At 35.5% G+C, this 23,424-nt stretch overlaps 1 protein-coding gene across 1 annotated transcript in view; it reads left to right on the top strand.

The window, feature by feature from the left end:
• The window catches only part of LOC106076126 (multiple epidermal growth factor-like domains protein 10), a 219,373-nt gene that overhangs the window by 105,819 nt on the left and 90,130 nt on the right, over positions 1 to 23,424 (top strand). Inside the window, exons 13-14 of the mRNA XM_056029078.1 lie at positions 22,109 to 22,246; positions 22,883 to 23,020. Of these exons, the coding sequence (XP_055885053.1) occupies positions 22,109 to 22,246; positions 22,883 to 23,020 (276 nt within the window). The remainder of the gene's footprint in view (positions 1 to 22,108; positions 22,247 to 22,882; positions 23,021 to 23,424) is intronic.

Here is a 23,424-nt window from a genome sequence, read left to right on the forward strand (position 1 = left end):
AAGTGATTTGTTTAATGATTCTTACTTTGAATACTTTTTGCCAAAAGTTCAACTTGATCCGAGTATGGGAAGTAACAGAGAATACGTGACGGTCATGGAAAAGGGGAGTGACGCCAATAACTCTTTCTCTCCTAATCGACGATACCGTCGTTGATTTGACCTCATTAAATTAAATTAATGTTTAATTTAAAAAAAAACAACAAAAAAACTTAACTTTATGCTATATAGAAGGAGCATGCATTCCCTTTTAATTCTTTACAAATAAAATATTTTCTGATAAAGAGAACAAAGCTATTGAAGCTTATTCATAACAGGGTAGTGAAAATTGAAGAATTCCGTCTGAATGTGAAAAAATAGATACCACAGTACAGAGTAAAATACCTTACCCCGGGGCGCACGTTATGCTTCTGAAGTGAACATAAATAAAATGGTAGTTTGAAAAGTCATAACCTCTGACCTACATGGTGTTACACTAGTTAAGGTTGTTGGCCTACAGTACACTGTCAACACTGTATGTTTGTTTGTTTTACATGTTTCGGATGTTCCTTCAGAGTTGAAGATAATTACTTCCTAGTCCAAACCTCCCGCAGGACGACGGGGGATGGGAGCGGGCAGGGTTTGAACCCGGGACCATAGATAAATCTGAACGACAGTCCAGCACGCAAACCGCACGACCAGGCAGCTGTAAATATAGAAAACATATTTTACCCCCCCCCCCCAAAAGGAAAATCATCGATTAGTTGTTTTTTTTTTTTTGTTGTTGTTTTTTTTTAAATTTCCACTTGTCTCTGTTTGCCTGTCACACTCTAATCTCAAAAACTAGAAGAGAAATATAAAAAAAAATTCATATTTCACCACGTGTTGTGGGTTGCGCGTAAGACCATTGTATATGTTTAAAATAAGGTCGTGTATTGTTATCGAATATTATTCTCATCAAGTATTTGATAAAATAAACATACATTTTTAGTGATGAAAAATTAATTATTATTAATAATTATTTTTTTTTATACTCATTCTTTTTAAATTAAAATTTCCAGATGATCTACAATACGGTTTTAAAATAACCTTCCAAGATGACACATCACAAACAGTAAATCTTTCAAGAAACGAAACTCTAATTGTTGTTGGTAATACCATTGATGTCCGTTTTCAACTGAATTCTGAAGTACAATATATTATTTTAGAAGGAAAAGTGGTACAAGAAATGTGCACACTAAATATAAGCATAGGTAAGTTATGATAATATGTAAAGTACGCAGACTTAAAATAAAATAAACAAAATATACTTAAAATTAAACAATTTTTTTCCGTATGCGGAGACGACGTACAATATAACGTAACTGTCAATGGGTATTGAGTGCTAAAGTGGGAAAGAAAATCTGTAAAGCTCTAAACCGGAGGATTTTCAGCTACCCGTCGCCTCAGCGTGGCCCTCCGGTGGAAACATCCAGAGGTGGATCTGGACAGGCTAAGAACGAGTAGCGAACCAGGCCTTCTAGCAGGTCTCCCTGGGTGAGCTTTTGTTTTTTTTATCTCACTCGGGGTGGGGATGGAACAAGTAACCTGCAACCCAGTCCAAAAAGTCCGCCACGCCGTTCCACAAAGGGGGTCGTCATCAGTTCCGGTTTGCTGGATTGGCGGCCCTTGCACGGAACAGTGGCGGTTACAGTATAGGAATATGAGACAAGCTCCCCGCAGTTAGCGCTGTCCCTGACACTTATAGCGGGTGACTTAAGACTCGGGGACGGTGCGCTGTGTACACGGCACGGCCCGGTTTTACCAGTCAGTCAACCAATATGGCCGCTTACCGTTGGGTGCCCTCAGACAGGACAGGGGTGAAGAGCCCCATGTCCAGGCCTGGTGGTTGGATAAAAGCCTTTCTAACCATCAACGGGATAATGGCGCCTCCGGCGCCGATTCCCTACTGGACTTCATCGAAGGTAAAGCTCTAAAAGTAAGGAGTCATGAGCTCCAGCTTAAATACAAAAGCCCCATCCCCATTTCTCTTTCGGACCGGGATTAATGAAGAGAATAAAGGTTTGAAGACAAAGAGCATGGAAATTGCAGAGTGTCCACCCGCACCTACTTACTTAGACTTAGGTCCTCCCGCGCCGTTCTGCGCATTGGGCGGCAAGCTGTGTCCACAAAGATCTGTCACTGGCAATGTCCGAAGCCTCCTCCAATCAGGTATCCTTGAGTTCTGAGGTCTTCCATGAAGGTGTGGCGCCAAGTTATACGAGGACGTCCCTGTTTGCGATTTTCTCGTTTTGGCCTCCATGTCATCGCAACCTTTGGTATGCGTAGCTCATTTTGTAGGAGAACATGTCCCGCAAACCTCATACGACGCTCTGTCACAACCTCACTATGTGTTCGACTCCAAGTTCGGCTTAGGATTTTCTTGATTAAGACCCGATCTGTGTAACTGACTCCCAAAATCTCTCTCATCCATTTTTATTGCCTTGCTTTTATGCTTATGGAGGGTTTTTGCTTTTATGCTGGTGTAACGTTTTTTTCGTCAGCATAATAACAAAAACCCTCCATAAACATAAAAGCAAGGTAACAAAAGAAAGTGCGTTCAAAAATAGTGCATCATCAGCGAATTTTGTGAAGAAGCAAAAAGGATTATCGGATTGAAAATCATTGGTGTACAAAATGAACCACAATGGCGATGTCACAGCCCCCTGGGGCGCCCCTGTGTTAACAATGCGTGCATTTGATATAACATTGTTTACCCTAACCCTCTGAAATCTTTGGGTAAACAATTCATTAGCCCATAGTATTATATATGGACTGATCTTCAACGCATTTTATTTTATCAATAAGTAAATGAAGTTGTATGGTATTAAATTTGATGAGAAATTAATAAAGAACAATCTTAAATAAGTGTTAGGTAAGTCCAGATATTTGTAGACACAATTTAAAATATTTAGGATGGATTGTCTACACCTTTACCCTTTTAGTAAGCAAATTGTAAAGGGTCCAACGTACTACAAAGATCATTAAGCAGAAACATTTTAACAAATTTTTCTAATCATTTAGACACAATGGAAGTAAGTGAAACAGGTCTCAAGTCTAATGTTAATTATTTCCTTTGGTTTGGAAACCTTTGGCACAGGTACAATTATAGATGACTTCCACACAGGTGGTATCTCATGGTTTAGTAATGAAGCGGAAAAAATCTCTAGGAAAGGTTCAGCTAGATGTTCAGCACATTCTTTTACGCCCTTGTATGCCATCAGACCCAGCAGCTTTCATTGGGTTGACGTTTTTGAAAATGTTGCAAACTTGCTCTCTAGTAATCACTAATTCTAAACAGATGTTAACTTTGAGATCTTCCAGTGCTTTGAGTTTTAGATAATTAAAATCGTTAGTGTCGATACGAAAATAGAAATCATTTAACTCGTTGGATAATGTTTTGTCGTCTTTATTTTTACTTTTGACTTGTGCTCCTGACATTTTTTACTATATATATATAGTACAAAGCTGTACCATATTTTCGGAGGCTTCTTCTTCCAGTTAATAGATTTAGACTTGTATGGCATTATGCTAAACCGTTGTTTGCTATTGCAAAAAGGTCAAGGACCAATTATGTGGTGAGGTCATAAAGTGTGCACTCACATGGCATGTGAAAAAATTACTGTTAATCTTCCATGTCATAAGTATATCAGACACCGTGATAAAGCAGTTTGTATTGTTTATATTGGATGCTAGAACTATAAACAAGACAGGCGGACTGATTATCACAGATAATGGCCACTGTCAAAGAGATGGGATTGACTGGAACATCTTTACAGAAGTGGTAGAAAAAAAAAAGAGAAGTCAAGCTGGAAAAGAAAGAAAGAGAGCACAAACATCATGGAGAACGCGTTAAAAGAGACAGAAAAAAAGAGCCCAAGAAAGAGAAGCGGTAAAAAGAGCTAAAGAGTCAGAAGCTAAATCAAAATATAAACAGGCAGGTGTAGAAATACATAAATAGTCTGAATTTAGGAGAACTCAAAGAGCATATAAAACCTTTACGGAAGCCAAAGTGGCCACCTTTCAATGAGAACGTGGATCAGTTGGATGCATATTTGGCGAGATTTGAAGTGCATGCTCAAGCTACAGAAATACCTAAGAGTCATCTTTACTCATTGTGACAGGGAAAGGCACTGCAAGCTTGTATCACCTTTTTTCTAAGAAAGATCTAGAAGAATATGACAAAGTGAAGGAGGTATAGGAGACGATGGGTATAGAAAGAATTTCCACAACCAGAGAGAAAACAGCCATCTCATGGATTTGTTGAAGATATTACAAGATACCTAATGCGTTGGGTCGAATTCTCTAATAATGAAAAGGCATTCGAAGGACTCATTGATCTGTTCATCAGAGACAAGATCCTCACAGCATGCAACCGTCAGTTAGTGGCTTTTTCTTCAGGATGTGTCAACAAAAGTAAAGTTGTGTCAACACTACATTACGGCACATCCAGAGCACTTGGAAGTCTGATCAGATCCTAGGTGGTTGTAACGGTTACTTGTGAGTCTGGTCAGATTCAGATGGTCGTAGCCGTTGTCACAGCCTCATTTGACATTGAGTGTTATTTGCTCACCTTGGGTTAAGAAGAGGTGAAAGCACAAGAAAAACCTCAGAGTAGAAAGAGCCGTGCACATGTATTAGAGTTGCACTTGTTAGCCGATCTGATGCGGACGTGATTCACCATTGAATTTCAACGTACGCCTATTCATGAGGATTTTGTCCTTTCTGCACGCTGTAACGCGGTTGTGGCCGTATTATTGTTATATGGGATTGTGCTCAGTGTGTTTATATAACTATCATAAAGGGCATCATGCCGTATCATTTCTAGCCAGTGATTTGTAGCTGGACGCTTAAAGATGTATGTGTGTACGTGTTTGTGTGTACATGGCTGTGTTATATGTATGAGTCTAGAAGTAATGGAAAAAAAATTATATAAAAACCAAACATGCAATAGACTGCATCTCATCACTTTTTCTTTTCATTAAAGGTCAATTAGTTTCATTTATGAAAACTGCACACTATAGTACACCTGGTACAAATAAAGCAAGGACTCTGAATCCAGACGCTCTAGATTCTCTACCATATTCAAATCCTATTACCGATGGCGGTACACTGTGGGAAATTGATCTGGAATCTTCCTACATTGTTCAACAGTTTGAAATTTATTTTAAACCTACAGGTAATATTTATATATCAACATGTCATCTCTGTATGTGGACATACCTAATGCATATCACCAACCAACTCCAGTTGAGGCGTCTCAGTTCTATCCAAATGTCTCCATGTTTGCTTGGTATTTGCATGTAAGTCTCGGGGACATCCTTGTGGGACAGTCACCTCTTCGTCTTTCCTTTGTTAAGATTGCTGAAGCTTTCCAACATTTCACCCCCCCCCCTTTTTGTTTTTGGACTATGATCGACGTATCATTGGATACCATTGTTCCTCAAAACATTGCTCTTACAACTATAGATGATAATACTCAGTATTTCTAAATTGATTGTGTATTCTTTTTTATGCATGCAGTGCAATAAAAATTCATTTTCAGGGACGACTCATTTTTAGGGCCATTACGCTTTAAATTATTGAATGAATTTCCCTTAAAGAGCCCTTCGTTCCATAGACGCTTCTAGCTGTTTCATTAATTTACCCCAAACTAAATATGAAATTATTTAGTTTTCTAGGAATGATATCCCATTTGAATTTTATAAACGTGATATTCAAGTGAGGAGAAAATAATTTATTAAATTAAAATTTGTCTCAATAGCTTGCAAACGTTATTTAGATGGACGTGCACTGGTACGCTAGACATAAATTTTGAAAACTGCTCCAACAATTTTCCTTCAAATGTGACAGTTTCTGAATATCTTTGAGAAAAAAATAATAATGATGGGAAACGAACCGGACCCTAACCCGAACGAACGGAACTCGAGTCTCACAGACGAACCGAACCCGAACTTTAAAACTGATCGGTATGAACCGAACCGAACAAACTATCCATTCATAAACCGAACTGAATCAACATTTTGCAATACTCTTGTAAGAAAAAAAAAACTGAGTTTTTTTTAAAGAGATTGGACAGTAATATTTGATTCTTGCTAAATTCTCCTGCTTTTCCTAGCTGGCCTTTTCCTTAACATCTTGTGCGTGCAAGTTTCTTGCATCATTTTGAGTTGTCTTCTTTTTGTATCAACACGAAGGTTGCCGTACGATTCAAAATTTATGTGTTAATGAAATGGGAGATTTGAAGAAACAAAAAGTCTGAATGTAGAAACTACCAGAAATAGTAGACGGCTTTTTACCTTTTTGTAAAGCATGAAACAAAAAAAAAAGTCAATAGGTTTGATTTGTAAAGAGCTGTTTGTCACTGTTTCTATAGAACGTAGAAACTGCATCATGAAATGAAAAACATAAACAAATATGGCGGCATTCTTATTTTGAGCCTCGAAAAAGGATTTCTAAGTAACGTCCAGAGATTAAAGAATTGACGAGATATATTTAGCAAGAAAGGTTAAGAGAATGAGTAGGTGCTAAGGACTTATATTTTAAGTAGTAAAATGAACCCTTTGTTATGCAAAGAAGAATGAAGTCAATACTGACAACTCTTTTCGTTTGACAATTATTAGATATCTTAATTTCAATCTAAGCGATAGAGCGGCAAAGTTCCAAATCTTTTCTATTGCCGCCGACATATCTGATAACGCCGGCATATCTGATACCACTCATTTCTTTGTAGGCTTACATATTTGAGGTACGATAAGCAATTTGAAAATTACAAAAGAGGAAGGTGCTATGAGGCGCGTAATCGGACTACAACTATAAAAGACCTGTTCAAAGAAATTTAAATTACACTATTTCTATTTCTTGGGAGAAATTAGTGGGAGTGACTATTGATACCGCCAGAAATATGACTGGATTTCATAGCGAACTGGCAGTTATTCGAAAAATTGTCAAGTCAAACGAATTGTGGCAAGGTGTTACATCAGAAACATGTGATGATGTATTTAGCACTGTACATTGTATAACATTTTAAGCGTTGAACCACAAAGCGTCAATGAATTTTCTGACAGAAGAGTCTGAATCTAAAGAAGTTTTATTTTACAGTGAAGTTGGTTAAGGAGCTGGTTAAGGAGAGGAAAGGTTAGAAAACCTTTTTCTTTTTAAATATGAGGCATGAAACTGCAATTTTTATGAAAGAGAGCGTCTGAATTAAACGACCTCTCACAGTTGAGAGAATTCGGCTTTTTAAAGTGCAATAACATTATATCTAAATGAAATCAACAACAAAATCAAAGAGAAAACAAATTCATTTGCATGAACTGTAATACAGGGGGGAATTTCCAGAAGTTGGTTTTAGAAAAACTTCCTAAATCCCGTGAACTAGTTTATGTACTATATAAACGGGTTTCTAATAAAATTGCATTACTGTTTTTTTAAACGCTTTGGTATCTTTTTTTTCACATTAGGAAAAAAAAATTAGCTAATTGGTCACACAGTAAAAATTCTTGATTGACCTTTACACTTTATTAATAAAATATCATGATGTCCGATTTCCATTTTCTCTTTTAGTTTTTGAGATCTAAACGGGACGGACGGACGGATGAACGGACAGACGGATAGGCCATTTAAAACTAATAGCGTCTTTTTCCCTTTCGAGGGTCGCTAAAAATGCAGTTTTGTTTTTGGATTATGGGTGATTTCAACCTACCTGATATAAATTGGAAAACAATAACCATAGATAAACACCAAAACCTTAAGGACATAAATGAGCTTTTCATAGAAACGTTACACAACCTAAGTTTAGATCAAATCATTAAAAAGCCAACTAGATTAAACAACACACTAGATCTCTTCTTAACCAACAGACCTGGATTAGTAGTAGATTATGATATTATCCTTGGTCTATTTGACCATGATATCATTAAAATACACAGTTAGTAAAAGCAGTAGCCAATATAAAACCAAAAACAAAAAATCTTACCCTGAAATAAATGCGACCTAACACAACTACACCAAGTTGCCTTAAACTTTCAACAAACATTCGTATTATAAAAAGACATTAACCAACCAGTCGATGACCTCTAAAATTTCATTAAAAACTATCTTAAAAACATTATAGAAAATCATATACCAACAGACTTCAAGAAATACAAAATAAATCAATGCTAATTTTATAATAGATTAAAGAATCTTTGTAAACAGAAAGAAAACCTATATAGAAAATTTAAAGAAACTAAGACAGCAAGAGTTTATAAAAAAGTATATAAAAAAAACACCTAACCCAAAAAGTAAGCAGACAGATGCAGAGTGAATACATAGACAATGTAATATCTAAAGATAACATTAAAAGCCTATGGTCATACATTAAATCTAAGAAAATGGAAACAACATGCATAGCGCTTTAAAAGGAGAAGATAACATAGTACATAATGATAATGAAACTAAAGTTAACATCCTAAACAAATATATGTCAAGTCTATGTAATTGAATAATTGTGCGAATATTCAGCTTGATCTTAGAATATATATGAGGGAGACATATCATACATAATTTTTATCAGAAAAACAGACAAACAAGGTGAGTTGATATAAGCTTTTTAAAAATGTAAAACACTCTTCATAGAAAGATTAATATTGCCAACAAAATATAAAATTTACTTTGTTTTACTAGCGATAGAGTTTCCAAATTTGATTCTACTGCGGTGAACATTGCACACTAATTATTATCATTTAGTTAATTAAAAACTTTGATTATCAATGCTTCCTTAAAAAAAAAATATGTGTGGATTGGGATCCATATATAAAAAACCGGTCAAACTTTTCAACTTAGTCTGTCGTAAAAACATGATCCTATAAGCTTATGCAATATGTATATGTTGGTATGATGCTGACCATTGTATGAGTCAATCTATGTTAGTAAATCGACACACGTAGAACTAAAGGTACAAACATTAGCTCCATATTTTATTAAGTCTAGAAAAATACTACTAGTCTTTTCCAGAGCTGTACTAAAAGGAATTGATAGTGATGGAGCCTTGATCTACACTCAGATAATTGGAAATCAAGGGAATTATTATATTGTATTTTATTCTTCGGTGGTAACAACACCTATACGGTACTTTAACTTAACTGCTGAGGATGCGAATAGTGCAAGCTTAACATTTATATAAGAGGAGTTTATGGCTTACGGTGGTGAGTAATTTTTCAATAATTAAATTTTAATTTTAGTTCACCCCCTCTTTTTTATTTGCTCTATTACTTCAATGGTCACTTATCATCAAGACCTTATAAAGAGAATATAACTAAAACCTATTTGATTGTTGGGCGATACAATTGACCTACGACCAACAATTGGCATAGATCAGCTACTCCGACTTTCTTAGCCTTAAAACTATTAGAGTTCTGATTATTAAGCCCCTAAGACTTGCTTAATCAGTTTGTCTTCTTCGAAGTGACTAAAAAGGTTCGAGATAAATATTTTTTTTGAACCTTTGACCCCGAAAAGGATTTTATCCCGTGGCCAGGATGAAGGATTGGCTCTTCTGTCTGAGGGACCCATATCAACTAGATAATCATGTTATCCGTTTGTTCATTGGTCACGTATTTCTAGCCAATGCAATGGGTCCCCCCCCCTTCATCCTATGCGATACCATTCTACGAGAGGGGTTAAAGTTCCGTTAGGAACCATCACGTACATATGTTCCCCGCAGGGAACGTTGCAGCAGATGGGACAAGTTTAGCAAGCCTTTCTTTCATTCTCCCCATATGACGCATAATCCTGTATAAAAAGATAAATCGAACAAGTATTTATATTAACCTTTATTGTATTTAGAATAGATGTGCAGATTAAGAAAGGCATTTTCTTTAAACTCTTTTTAGGCGAGGTGGTAAAGAATTTGAATTCCAAAACAAGAGATCATGAGTTCAAATCTCGGTGACACTCGGTGTCAGGGTTGTAATCTGGCGGTGGCTCTTCTGCCTGGGCACCCCTGACAGTCTATTAGTTAATATATTAAGTAACTATAACAGAACAAGTAAAGGCAATGTGTTAACATATATTAGTTAACAGTTCCTAAGTAAGGTTAAATTATGTAACATAGATGAAGTTAACAGGCAATCAACCCTTAGTTACAATGCAAACCTGGTCTCGCGATTCCCACACCTAGATGTCATGACTAGTAGCCAAGTAGTGTCCATGCAACTACACATAACACAGTCTACAGTCCCAAGCCAGCGTCCCTACAAGAAAAATATGCATTTCTTTTGACCGCTATTCACAAGATTATAATACCAACGACTTTAGAGCTACGAAGTAACGAAGAAATAAAGAATAACCTAATTTACTTGGGAAGAAAACAACAAGCAGAGAGGTTTTAGCCAAAGATCTGATATCCAAGCAACACAAAGAGAAGTCATGACGCCAACATAGCGCATCTTTAGAAACAGCGCACAAACCATCAAAAGAAAACCATCAAAAAGCAACTCCATATGCGCATGACACTTGGTTCCTAACGTAGTTTCGGGTCGAAGTAGCTTTAATAGCTGTGTAAATGCTGTGTAAATGCTGTGTAAATGCTGTGTAAATACTCTTTATTCTCGTACATCATCCCAATATATAGGCCTATAAGGTTTTTATTATCACCGCCCCCTCACCCCCGCATTCTTTCGACGTGTCTGTAACGTGGCTTACTTGCTCACACTAAGGTGACGGGCCAGAAAAAAAAACAACAACATAACATTTACTTTCACAAGATCCCGTTAAACTTACAATGTAAGCTTTGAAATTTCCCACAAACATTGACCAAGCCACGTCACAGGATGGCTGCCTGGTCGTGCGGTTTGCACGCTGGACTGTCGTTCAGATTTATCGATGGTCCCTGGTTCAAACCGTGCCCGCTCCCATCCCCCGTCCTGAGGAAGGTTTGGACTAGGAAGTAATTATCTTCAACTCTGAAGGAACATCCGAAACATGTAAAACAAACATACACTATACTAAAAAACACAACCTTTCACGTTGGACTGTTTTATCAGAGTTGTTAAAAGCTTTGTAAAAAAAAAACATGTGATAAACTATAGTCATTCATTCACTAATAGGGCCGACTGACTCAAACTAAAATCCTATTATTTTTATATTTACTAATGTGCGTATTATGTTAAATTTATTAGCTTTGTTACAGAATGCCCAAAAGGCACTTGGGGTGTTCAGTGCAGGGAAAATTGTAGCAGTGAGTGTCCAGAGTTCTGCCGTTATGATGATGGACTTTGTACTAAATATTGTCTCGGTTACAGTGACCCACCAAAATGTGAAACAGGTAAACTATTTTATAAAGTTGATATTCTAGTACAAAAAATATCATAATAGAGAGGTATCTCAATACATAATTCTTTTAATGGCTCAACAATTTGGACACCAAGAAGTAATGGAAAGATCACTCTTTTACTTCTGCAAGTCTGACTAGAGTTACCTCACATAACTTTAGCGGCGAAAAAAAGAGGAAAGGGGGGGGGGGAGAACAAGTAGTATTCGCCAGTCACTAAATAGCAGGGCCGGACTTAACAATTGTGGGGCCCTATGCGAAACGGACTTTTCGGGGCACAGTTTGGGTAGGGATACGAATAATAAGTGACAATTACGCGTTTGTATTAGAGAATAAATTCGTTTATGCACAAGATGCAAAAATATCTTGACATCAGATTATAGTTTTTTTTTTAGTTTTTAAGATCTAATAGTTTTATATAGACTATCGTAATGGCAAATAGAAAAAAAATTTAGAGTAGCTTGTCCCATTTCAAAGTAAGCTAAAAAATTATATTTTGAAGAATAGTTTTTAAAATTTATTAGCATCTAATAAAATAAATATTTTCATGAATATAATCTTTTATTTTTTATCTAGAATGTAGTTTTGGAACATGGGGTATAAACTGTTCCAATCAATGCAGCAATAGATGCTTCAATCAATCTTGCGACAGAATAACTGGGAAATGCAATCAATGCCTTGGCTTCAAAGTTACATCAGATTGTACAATTGGTAAGATTTTAAAAAAAATATATAAAATTAGAAATCAACAAGATCAATTAAATATTTATTAGGATTCTAAAGTTGTGAAAGCATAGTCTTTTTTGTATAATTATTTTACATTTATTCGCGATTTTATAGGCCTGTTTAGTTTTAAAAGTATCATGTTTTCGTTGTAGATGGCAAAGTGGAAGGAATTATCATAAAAGAGTCTTATCTCCTTTATAAAATTATTGCTAATAATTGCATTTGGTATTCAAGAATATGGGTTGAGGCAACTCGATATAAGAATTTAATTTATAGCATTTATAACTTATATTATTGACAGATTTGTTTTCACCACTCGCCACTGCCACTGAAGAGATTTAGGTAAAATTACGATCAAATTACGATCAATTATTTAAAATATATTGGTACTTTAAAAACAAACTTGGCCAGAGATGATAAAAGACTTGGTCTTTTATTTTTAGTTCAAATTAAATTGAGAATTTAGTTACGTTCAGTCTACACATAGATGTAAAACAAATTCTATCAGTTCTAGAGAAAAACAAAATAATTAATTTTTCTATTCTTTACCTAAATATATTTAGGAATTAATTTATGTTTCGGCCTACTATTAAACTGCTCTTACAGTTTGAGGACAAATATATTTTATACAATATACATGTATATATCGCAGAGCAGAGTTATCTGGACGATGTTTTGTTTGATCAATACGATTAACTCTTTCCCTCCTAATTGACGATGCCAACGTTAATTTGACCTCATTAAAATACATTGATTTTTTTTTTTGGTAAATGTAAACTTTAACTTGTGTTGTGTAAAAAGAGCATGCATTCTCCTACATTTCGATACCAAATATAAACATTTTCAGATAACAAACAAAAAAGTTATTAAAGTTTAATCGGAACAGGATTGTGTTATGCAAAAAAGCAAAATGAATAATACTCTCGGAACAAGGAAAATGATTATGGAGAGATCTCATCTCATCTCATCTCATCTCATCTCTGCTTGTGGTCCGTTGTGGGGCATAGGCAAAGAACAAGCTTCTTCAGGCGTCTCGGTTCTTGACGAATCTCCTTCAACTGTCTCCACGGCTTTTCCCATCTGCTTCCAAATCGCGGCGCGTTATATTCCTCTTCCTCTTTCCTTTGGGGCTTTCAGGTTAGGGCTTGTTGAATGTAGGCTTATGACCTATCCATCTCCAGCGTCTCTTAAGAATATCTACTTCAATGGGCTGCTGCTTTGTTCTTTGTCACAATTACGGAGATAAAGAGTAACACATTAGACAATCTGATTTATTTTAAATTTTTAACTATTTATTTTTGGATCTTCCAGAATGTGACTCTGGTTCATGGGGTATAAATTGTGCCTCTAACTGTAGCAAATGCTTTAACTCTACCTGCAACAGTCCAACTGGCTTGTGTGATCAAGGATGTTTAGGTTACAGAGACCCACCTGACTGTTCGATTGGTACGTTTGTGGTAGATAACAAGATGAATAATTTATAATTGTTTCTTGTGTATTAATAAATATTCGAACTACTTTTGTGGGTTTACGTCTCAATAAACCTCAAAGATTTGCAATCCTTTAGAACAGTGATGCACAAAATACGGCCCGCGGGCCACATGTATGTGGCCCCGCGACTTGCTTCCATCCGGCCCGAAGGAAACGTCGGCACAAAATATAGAAAATCCCCCTCCCCCCAAAAAAAATGTTCAAAATGTATCTTTACGTACGTTAGGGCTCTTACTTTTTTTCTACCAATGCATTTAACATTTGTGCGTTCGTGAAATAGGACTAGGAAATCTACTAGGAAAAGTGAACGGATCTTTTTGTAGAGCATGATGCCGTTGCTAGCCAACATGTTTTTTTTTCATAAAGAAAGTCTGGCTGTTTTAAAAAAATAAGAACAACAAAATGTAAACAGACCTTTGGCCATTGTTTGATGTGTGAAGAGAAAATTCAACTATCCCAATACTTCAATGTAAGTACTAGATACTTGGGTTTGAAATAAAATAGTTTTAGGTCAATTTCATTAAGTACTTGTATCTTTTCCATCATGTGGACCGCAACACAAGTGTTGGAAATTAAAATAACACGCAGATTGAATTAGGTTTGGCATCACTGCTTTAGAATGTTATTTAATATTTGCTTACGGAAAAGAAAGTTCTAGAGCCTTCACAAAAAGGCCAAGAGAAACATAATTGAGGCCCAATGAAATGGCTTTCCGAAGAGAAGCAACCAAGAAGAACGAACCAACAAAATAAAAAAAAAATCCTTTGTTTTTTTCAACTCCAATCTTATCTTAATGGGAAAAACTCAGCCCTTCAAACTATTTATATAAATAATTTAGAAGTTATTTCCTTTATTCGATATCATACAAAATAATTAATTACAAATAATTAATTAACCATTTAGTTTGTTTTTCTAATTAATATTTTGTTACGTACAAAAAAAAAATTAAAGTTTCTACTTGATCTGAGAATGGGTGTGGGAGAATTGAGGCGTACACACTTTTTATTAATTACTTATTTAGATCCTCCCTCGCTGTTCGGCGCATTGGGCGACAAACTGTCTCGACATAAATTTGTCACTGGCTGTGTGGAGCCTCCTCTCACCTGGTGTCCACTGCTCTGAGGTCCTCCAGGAAACTGTGGCGCCAGATCATACGAGGACGTCACTGTTTGCGCTTCCCTCATTCATGTCATCGCAACTCCAGTTATGCGTAGTTCATTTTGACGAAGAACGTGTTCCGCAAACCTCATGAGCAGTTCTGTCACACTCACTATGTGTTCGACTCCCAGTTCGGTATAGGATTTCCTTGTTTGAGACCCGCTCTATATAACTGACTCACAAAATTCGTCTCAGTCATTTTTGTTCAGCCAGCCACATTTATCTTTTCTTAATTTTGGCAGATGAATTCCATGTCTTACATGCATATGTTGCAGTTTGTATAACGATTGTGTTAAGAAGGTGTATTTTGTCTTAAGTCCATTAACTTGGCTTGATCAAATTGGCTGCAGCCTTTGGAAATAGCTACGTCATGGTAGGCATCCTCACCGTTTGTTATGATGCTGCCAAAATATGTGAACTTGTCCAACTCTTCAAGCATTGCCTAGTCTGACCGGGCAATCTTTGCTTTATATCCCAATAGCAAAATTTTAGTAGTATCCAAGTTTATGCGGGGGCTAATTTTGGGTGCCTCTCTATCAAGGCTCTCCGTCATTTATTTGAAGCCCCGAGTAGTGCAATATCGTCGGCGAAGTCCAGGTCTGTCATTCGGTTTTGTTCATGCCATGGGATACCAAAGGCAGTCTTATTCAATGACATCCTCGTTATGTAGTCGATGGCTAGGAGGAAAAGGAAAGGAGATAAGATGAACCCGTTATACACCTGTTTCGATGCTAAAAAACTCGGTTGCTACTTCTTCTGTTTTAATGCAGCAACTAGATTGACTGTATAGGTGTCGTAGAATCTAGACAATTTTGTTCAGAAACGCCGTATTCTCTAGCTATTTTCCATAGTGATTCTCGGTGGTCACTATCAAACGCTTTCTTAAAGTCTACGAGATTGATAGTTAGCCGTTGTTGGTACTCAAGACTTTGTTTTATGATATTTCGTAGAGCGAAGATCTGCTCGGCACATGATCTTCCTTTTGGGATGCTGCTTGCTCTTCTTTGAGCCTCTCATCTACAGACTGTTGAAGCCATCTCCATAGAACAGAGCTGAAAACTTTGCCCGTGTTTGAATGTGCTTGTCAGATCTAGAGACGGTTGGTTTAAGTCCTCATTTCATCTAATATATAAATATGATTATGTAGAATGCTTTTTGACATGTTACTAATGCGTTTATAGTGTTTCCTCCTCCACTTTGCATTCTTGATAAGAAATCTTATAATATATTGTAAATCTGGGTCTGTACTTAGCTATAGCGCTTCTATTGGATGTGGGGGATGTAATATTATATTATCCTGCGCATGACGTAATGATCAAAGGCCAAGGTGTGGCGCAAGTAGTGGAAATCTTTTGAGAGATAGAAGTGCGATTAGAATAATTATGACCGTGCCGCTGATAACTTATCATCAAGGGCCAAGGTATGGTTGAAGTACGACCATGGACATTTCCAGATGGTCTACGTAAGGATAGTCAGTTGCACAAGGTATCAGTTTTACAGGCTAGCGCCGGCACGTCCAAGGAAGAAATATGCAATACTGGCTAAGAGAATAACAAACAAACCTCAGCAATAGGAATCGATGGATCGTCTTCTGTACTTACAATCGATAGCTTATCTATCTTTTGGTGTAGATGAACCCTAACCCACTTCTTTTTACATTACCTCTATATTTATACATTTTAAATTTTTATAGTTTTTAATGGCATTTAATTTTAATTTTATTCATATCTAACGTGTTACACTTTTTGTCATGTAAAATAAAAAATGAATATATTAAATATTGCTCATTTCATAAATTTTACAATAACTATTTGTTAGATAAAATGATCAGATAATGAAAATGTCAGGGGATGAAATGACTGGGGATGAAGTTACCGGGGATAAAGTGACCGGGGATGAAATGACAGGGAACCATATTAATATATATATATATATATATATATATATATATATATATATATATATATATATATATATATATATATATATATATATATATATATATATATGTAAACAATCTGGACAGCGAAAAAACATGGACCTCAACTTTCGAAGAAAAGCGTTTTATACGAAAACTGGCTGCCTCCCCAAACACCAAAATGGATGCCTCCCTAACCTTGTTGATGTCCAAGAGCTGAGCCGAAGGCTCTTCGAGCTCTAAGTTTGAAAAAAAAAACCTGTTTGGACGCCAAACAGTAAAAAAAAAAAACCTGTGAGAACACAGTTCTGTTTGAGAGAGACCCGAGTCAATGCCTATGTAAAGCATTGCTGTTTCCAATGCCTTTGGCCCCGACGCATGCTTGGCTGCACATGGCCGAAGGCCGAGGGCACCGGGAGCCTCCGCCATTTTCCTTCGCTGTACCAAGCTAGCTGTGCGGGAACCGCCATTGATGTAACGGTCCCTTTGAGGAACAGCGCATGGATGTAGGACGTGTTCGTGGGGACTTTTTTACAACCCCGCCCGTACAATGGGTGGACTCTCGTCTACCCGTGGGCATCCCCACGGGAGTCTTGTGTTGCTACCCATTTAGCCTAGCCACTTCCTCTAATGGCCGTTTCCACGCGGGCGCCACGATGAGGCAGCCTCCCTAACCTGCGATATATGTAGACCGGATTGTCTCTTAAGATAGATAGATATTAAAGTATATGTTTGTGAAACAAAATACACAAAATGCTTCTTTCATGATATAACATAAGAGTTTTTTTTTTGTTTTGTTTAGGGATTTTTGTTGTAGGTTGTTTTTTTTTTACAATAAATAGCAAATACTTGTAACAATTGCTTCTTTTGTTCTAAAAGACGACTTCAATATTTCATTTGCATTCGATGTTAAAAAGTAAATGTTGCATCAGTAATACACAAGATGCAAAAATATCATGACATCAGATTTTCATAGTTTTTTTTTTATAGTTTTTAATATCTAATAGTGTTATATATATATATATATATATATATATATATATATATATATATATATATATATATATATATATATATATATATATATATATATAATGGCAGATAGAAAATTTTTAAACTTAAAGTAGCTTGCTCCATTTCAAAGTAAGCTAAATGTTCTATTTTGAAGAAAGGTTTTTAAAATTAATAAAAGTAATTAATAAAAAAAAGATTTTCATGAATATAATCTTTTATCTTTTATCTAGAATGTAGTTTTGGAACATGGGGTATAAACTGTTCCAATCAATGCAGCAATAGATGCTTCAATCAATCTTGTGACAGAATAACTGGGAAATGCAATCAATGTCTTGGCTTCAAAGTTACATCAGATTGTACAATTGGTAAGATTTAAAAAAATATATATATATAATTAGAAATCAACAAGATCAATTAAATATATATTAGGATTCTAACTAAAGTTGTGAAAGCATAGTCTTTTTTGTATAATTATTTTAAATTTATACACGATTTCATAGGCTGTGTCGCCATATTTGACTTTTCTGTTTTTAAAAGTATCATGTTTTCGTTGTAGGTGGTAAAGTGAAAAGAATTATCATAATAGAGTCTTGTCTCCTTTATAAAAAAAATAGCTAATGATTGCATTTGGCATTAAAGAATATGGGTTGTGGCAACTCGATATAAGAATTTAATTTATAGCATATATAACTTATATTATTGACAGATTTGTTTTCACCCATCGCTACCACCCCCGAAGAGACTGAGGTAAAATTACGATAAATTATTTAAAATATATTGGTACTTTATAGACAATTTTGGCTAGAGATCATAAAAAGACTTGGTCTTTTATTTTTAGTTCAAATTAAATTGAGAATTTAGTTACGTTCAAAGTCTATACATAGATGTAAAACAAATTCTATCAGTTCTAGAGAAGAACAAAAATAATTTATTTTTTCTAATCTTTACCTAAATATATTTAGAAATTAATTTATGTTTCGGCCTAATATTTAACTGCTCTTACAGTTCGAGGACAAATATATGTTATACTATATACATGTATATAGCGCAGAGCAGAGTAAAATGGACGATGTATGGTATGATCAATATGCTTAACTCTTTCCCTAGTAATTGACGATGCCAACGTTGATTTGACCTCATTAAAATACATTGATTTTTTTTTTGCAAATGTAAACTTTAACTTTGTGTTGTGTAAAAAGAGAATGCATTCTGCTACAATTCAATACCAAATATAAACATTTTCAGATAACAAACAAAAAAGTCATTAAAGTTTAATCGGAACAGGATTGAGTTATGCAAAAAAGCAAAATGAATAATACTCTCGGAACAAGGAAAATGATTATGGAGAGATCTCATCTCATCTCATCTCATCTCTGCTTGTGGTCCGTTGTGGGGCATAGGCAAAGAACAAGCTTCCTCCAGGTGTCTCGGCTCTGGGCGAATCTCCTTCAACTGTCTCCACGGCTCGCCCATCTGCTTCCAAATCGCGGCGCGTTATATTCCTCTTCCTCTTTCCTTGGGGCTTTCAGGTTAGGGCTTGTTGAATGTAGGCTTATGGCCTATCCATCTCCAGCGTCTCTGAAGAATATCTACTTCAATGGGCTGCTGCTTTGTTCTTTGTCACAATTACGGAGATAACGAGTAACAAAATAGACAATCTGATTTATTTTAAATTAATTATTTATTCATTTTTGGATCTTCCAGAATGTGACACTGGTTCATGGGGTATAAATTGTGCCTCTAACTGTAGCAAATGCTTTAACTCGACCTGTAACAGTTGGGTCGGATTGTGTGATCAAGGATGTTTAGGTTACAGAGACCCACCTGACTGTTCGATTGGTACGTTTGTGGTATATAACAAGATGAATAATTTATAATTGTTTCTTGTATATTAATAAATATTCGAACTACTTTTGTGGGTTTACGTCTTATTAATACTTAAAGCTTGATATCCTTTAGAATGTTATTTAATATTTGCTCACGGAAATGAAAGTTCTAGAGCCTTCATAAAAAGGCCAAGAGAGACATAATTGAGGCCCGATGAAATGGCTTTCCGAAGAGAAGCAACCAAGAAGAACGAACCAACAAAATATTTTTAAAAATCCTTTGTTTTTTTTTAACTCCAAGCTTATCTTAATGGGAAAAAACTCAGCCCTTCAAACTATTTATATAAATAATTTAGAAGTTATTTCCTTTATTCGATATCAAACGATACAATAGTCGATAGTCATTTAAAACTCTGCACTCATGATTTATCTTCAAAATCGAAGACTTTTCATTAATTTCATATCTTTATAAGCTAATTTTTTTGTGATTTTTTAATAACATTCAGAGTGAAGAAAAATTAATCAGATTAAAAAAGTAATTAGCACATAATAAAATCTATCTAAGGTAACACATTTCATTACATCTTTTAACAAGATTCAAAAGACAGTTTGTGTGAAAACACAAACTTAAAATCGGCTCCCGAAGTGGTCCACCCAGGCAGGCTTCAATATTTTCAGAAAGAACATCCAAATGAAAATATATCAAAGACAAATGAGAGATAAGAATGGAGAAAGAAGGTTGACAGATCTTGTGTAGTGCCTAACGGTGCAGCAGATCAAAAGATAGGTGCAAGTGAATGCAAAGTTAGATGTGAACCTGGGCTAACAAGTTCCCCTTTCAGGCCTTGTGGTCTATAGGGCAGATGATGTAAAGTTCATCTGTTTTTGTGGCCAACGGTTAACGAGGGTGTCATGTAGCCAGCACAACGACCAACCGCCTTTACTTTTCCCCAACTAATATCAGGTACCCTTTGGAGCTGGTTGGACTCAGAGGCGCCTAAGGAAATTGAAGTTGAAAATCCCAGTCTTCACCAGGATTCGAACCCAGGGCCTCCGGTTCGGAAGCCAAGCGCTTTACCGCTCAGCCACCTCGCTTCTCCTGGCCTAACTGAAGTCTTATAATAGATGTAATTGTTTTGACAAGGATCAATCTTTTATTTGAATGCTAAGACATTTCCGCAATAAAAAATTGTTCACGAAAATGAAGTTTACAAGATTACTATTCGTTTTAACTTAGGTCTAACTTATAATGCATATTAATTAGCTTTTTCTCTTTAAAAAACTGCTTGCATAACTGAATTTAAAAATTAGATTTTTTCGCTTTCAGAAAAAAAAAGTAGCCGTTGCATCAGAACTTTGAATGGTCTCAAATATTGTGATGTCGGATTTTCAATATCTTTTTTAGTTTACGAGATCTAAACGGGACGGACGGACAGACGGACAGACATTTCGCACAAAACTAATAGCGACTTTTCCCCTTTCGGGGGCCGCTAAAAATGGCTTATTCGGTATATCTTAAAACAGTTTGTAAATATTTTTAAAGTAAATTTTTTGTTTCGCCTTTTATAATAGAGTGTATTTCACCGAGACGCAATAGCTTTTCTTTCATATTTAACCGAGACGCAATAGCTTTTCTTTCATATTTAACCGAGACGCAATAGCTTTTCTTTCATATTTAACCGAGACGCAGTAGCTTTTCTTTCATATTTAACCGAGACGCAATAGCTTTTCTTTCATATTTAACCGAGACGCAATAGCTTTTCTTTCATATTTAACCGAGACGCAATAGCTTTTCTTTCATATTTAACCGAGACGCAATAGCTTTTCTTTCATATTTAACCGAGACGCAATAGCTTTTCTTTCATATTTAACCGAGACGCAATAGCTTTTCTTTCATATTTAACCGAGACGCAGTAGCTTTTCTTTCATATTGACAAATTATCTAAGGCAAAAACATACTCGATATTTAAGTCAGTAGCCTGACTTTGGTGCGGGGGTGGTAGGATAATTTGAAAATCACCCCGGCCCAGTACTAGAGAGGGCAACGAAATGAGTGTTCGAATTTTTTTTTACATTAAATATTACCCCATTATCTCATTACATGATGTCGATTGTGAAAAAAAGCAGGGGCCTCTAAAGAGATCAAGCCTCCTTGGTCCCCAAATTTTGGCAAACTTCTAGTGTTGTGGGCTAATCTAAGCTGACTTCCACTATGCATCAATTATTACTAACATTAGCCACAGAACATTACAAGTTGAATATAGTTGATAGCAACATTCAGTTCTATAAAATGAGACTTTATTAATCACTGGGAAATCCGTCCAGTCTTCCTAAAACGTCGCTATATCTAATTACTATTAAACTACTATTCACAACACAACATACTTCTAACATAACGCCATGTTGGTCTCTTTTTCGTCTAAGTCTACTACGTCATTAGTCTGTCTTACTACGTCATTACTTTTACCGTCGCTAAAACTATACACTATATATTTATCTAACAAACTAACCTACTCTCTAAACTAGTACATTACACTAGCTATAAAGGTTACTTAGTTTTGTTTCTTGCTTCTACTTTGCGAGTTCCAGTTGCGACGTATGGTGAATAAGAATTATCTTTGAATTATTTCTTGTTCTCTTTTTTAGAATGTGATACTGGAACATGGGGTGTCAACTGCTCAAGTCAATGCAGCGATAGATGCTTCAATCAATCTTGTGACAGTAGAACTAGCAAATGTACTCAAGGATGTCTTGGCTTCAACGACCCACCAGACTGTACAACTAGTGAGTTTTAAAAAAATGCTGAAAACTTTGTGATGAATTTTACCTACTCGTCAACATGTTTTGTATTACATACAGATTAAATTGTTTAAAGAATAAATTGTAGTACCAGGTGACCCAGCCTTTCTTGATTGAATAATTTCTTTAGGAAAGATATATATCCAAAGTCATTTAGGAATATTTTTGTTATTAATAGAATGAACTATCGTATTCTGTTAGTTCTAAATGCAGTTTTACATGGCGATTATAATAGAAAGTCTTTTAGGTCCTACAACAATGTAGAAAAACACAGGTCACGTCGCGTCGTTTTACATTCCATCCGTTGCGTAAAACTATTGGCCCATTATTTAATTTCAGTTATGTTCCTCCATATTTCCATAATAATAAAATAAATCAAAATACAGTAAGATGGTGCAAAAATGTTTAATTATGTCTATTGATTTATTAAAACTTGTTTATGTTAGCAAAGAAATATTTAAAAGCCTTGCTCTAAGCCCGTGACAAAAATGGTTAAAAATTCCAAGCTACGCCACTGACCTATGTCACCTAGTTTTGTTTCTTGCTTTTACTTTCGAGTTCGAGTCACGAAGTTGGGTGGAAAAGAAACATCGTTGAATTAATTCTTGTTCTCTCTTGTAGAATGTGATACTGGAACCTGGGGTGTCAACTGCTCAAGTCAATGCAGCGATACATGCTTCAATCAATCTTGTGACAGCATAACTAGCAAATGTACTCATGGATGTCTTGGCTTCAGCGACCCACCAGACTGTACAACTAGTGAGTTAAAGAAAAAGTTTTCATCTAACATTTTGATAAGTTTTATCTATTGGTCAACATGTTATGTATTACATCCCGATAAATTTTTTTTTACCTAGACTGGAAATTAGAAAAGAGGTGATCTTTAGTTTTTAATGTTTAGAAATAAGGCAATACCATTTAGTGGATTTTAAATCGAATGGGCTATTAATCATAGAATTATATATTCACGAAAATATATGAAATAAATGCATTTCTTGTTTCATTTGAGATCGTGTTCAAAATATTCACATCTGTTGAATTTTATCACCTTATGTACATGTAAATAAAATGATTACCTAGATCTTTCTAGATTATGTATTTAAAAATAGCAAATAATTAATTATGAGACGAGGGTGCTCTTATGTTCAATGGTTATTTACTAG

This window comes from Biomphalaria glabrata, chromosome 5 (genome assembly GCF_947242115.1).
Source record: "Biomphalaria glabrata chromosome 5, xgBioGlab47.1, whole genome shotgun sequence".
Taxonomy (NCBI): Eukaryota; Metazoa; Mollusca; class Gastropoda; family Planorbidae; genus Biomphalaria; species Biomphalaria glabrata.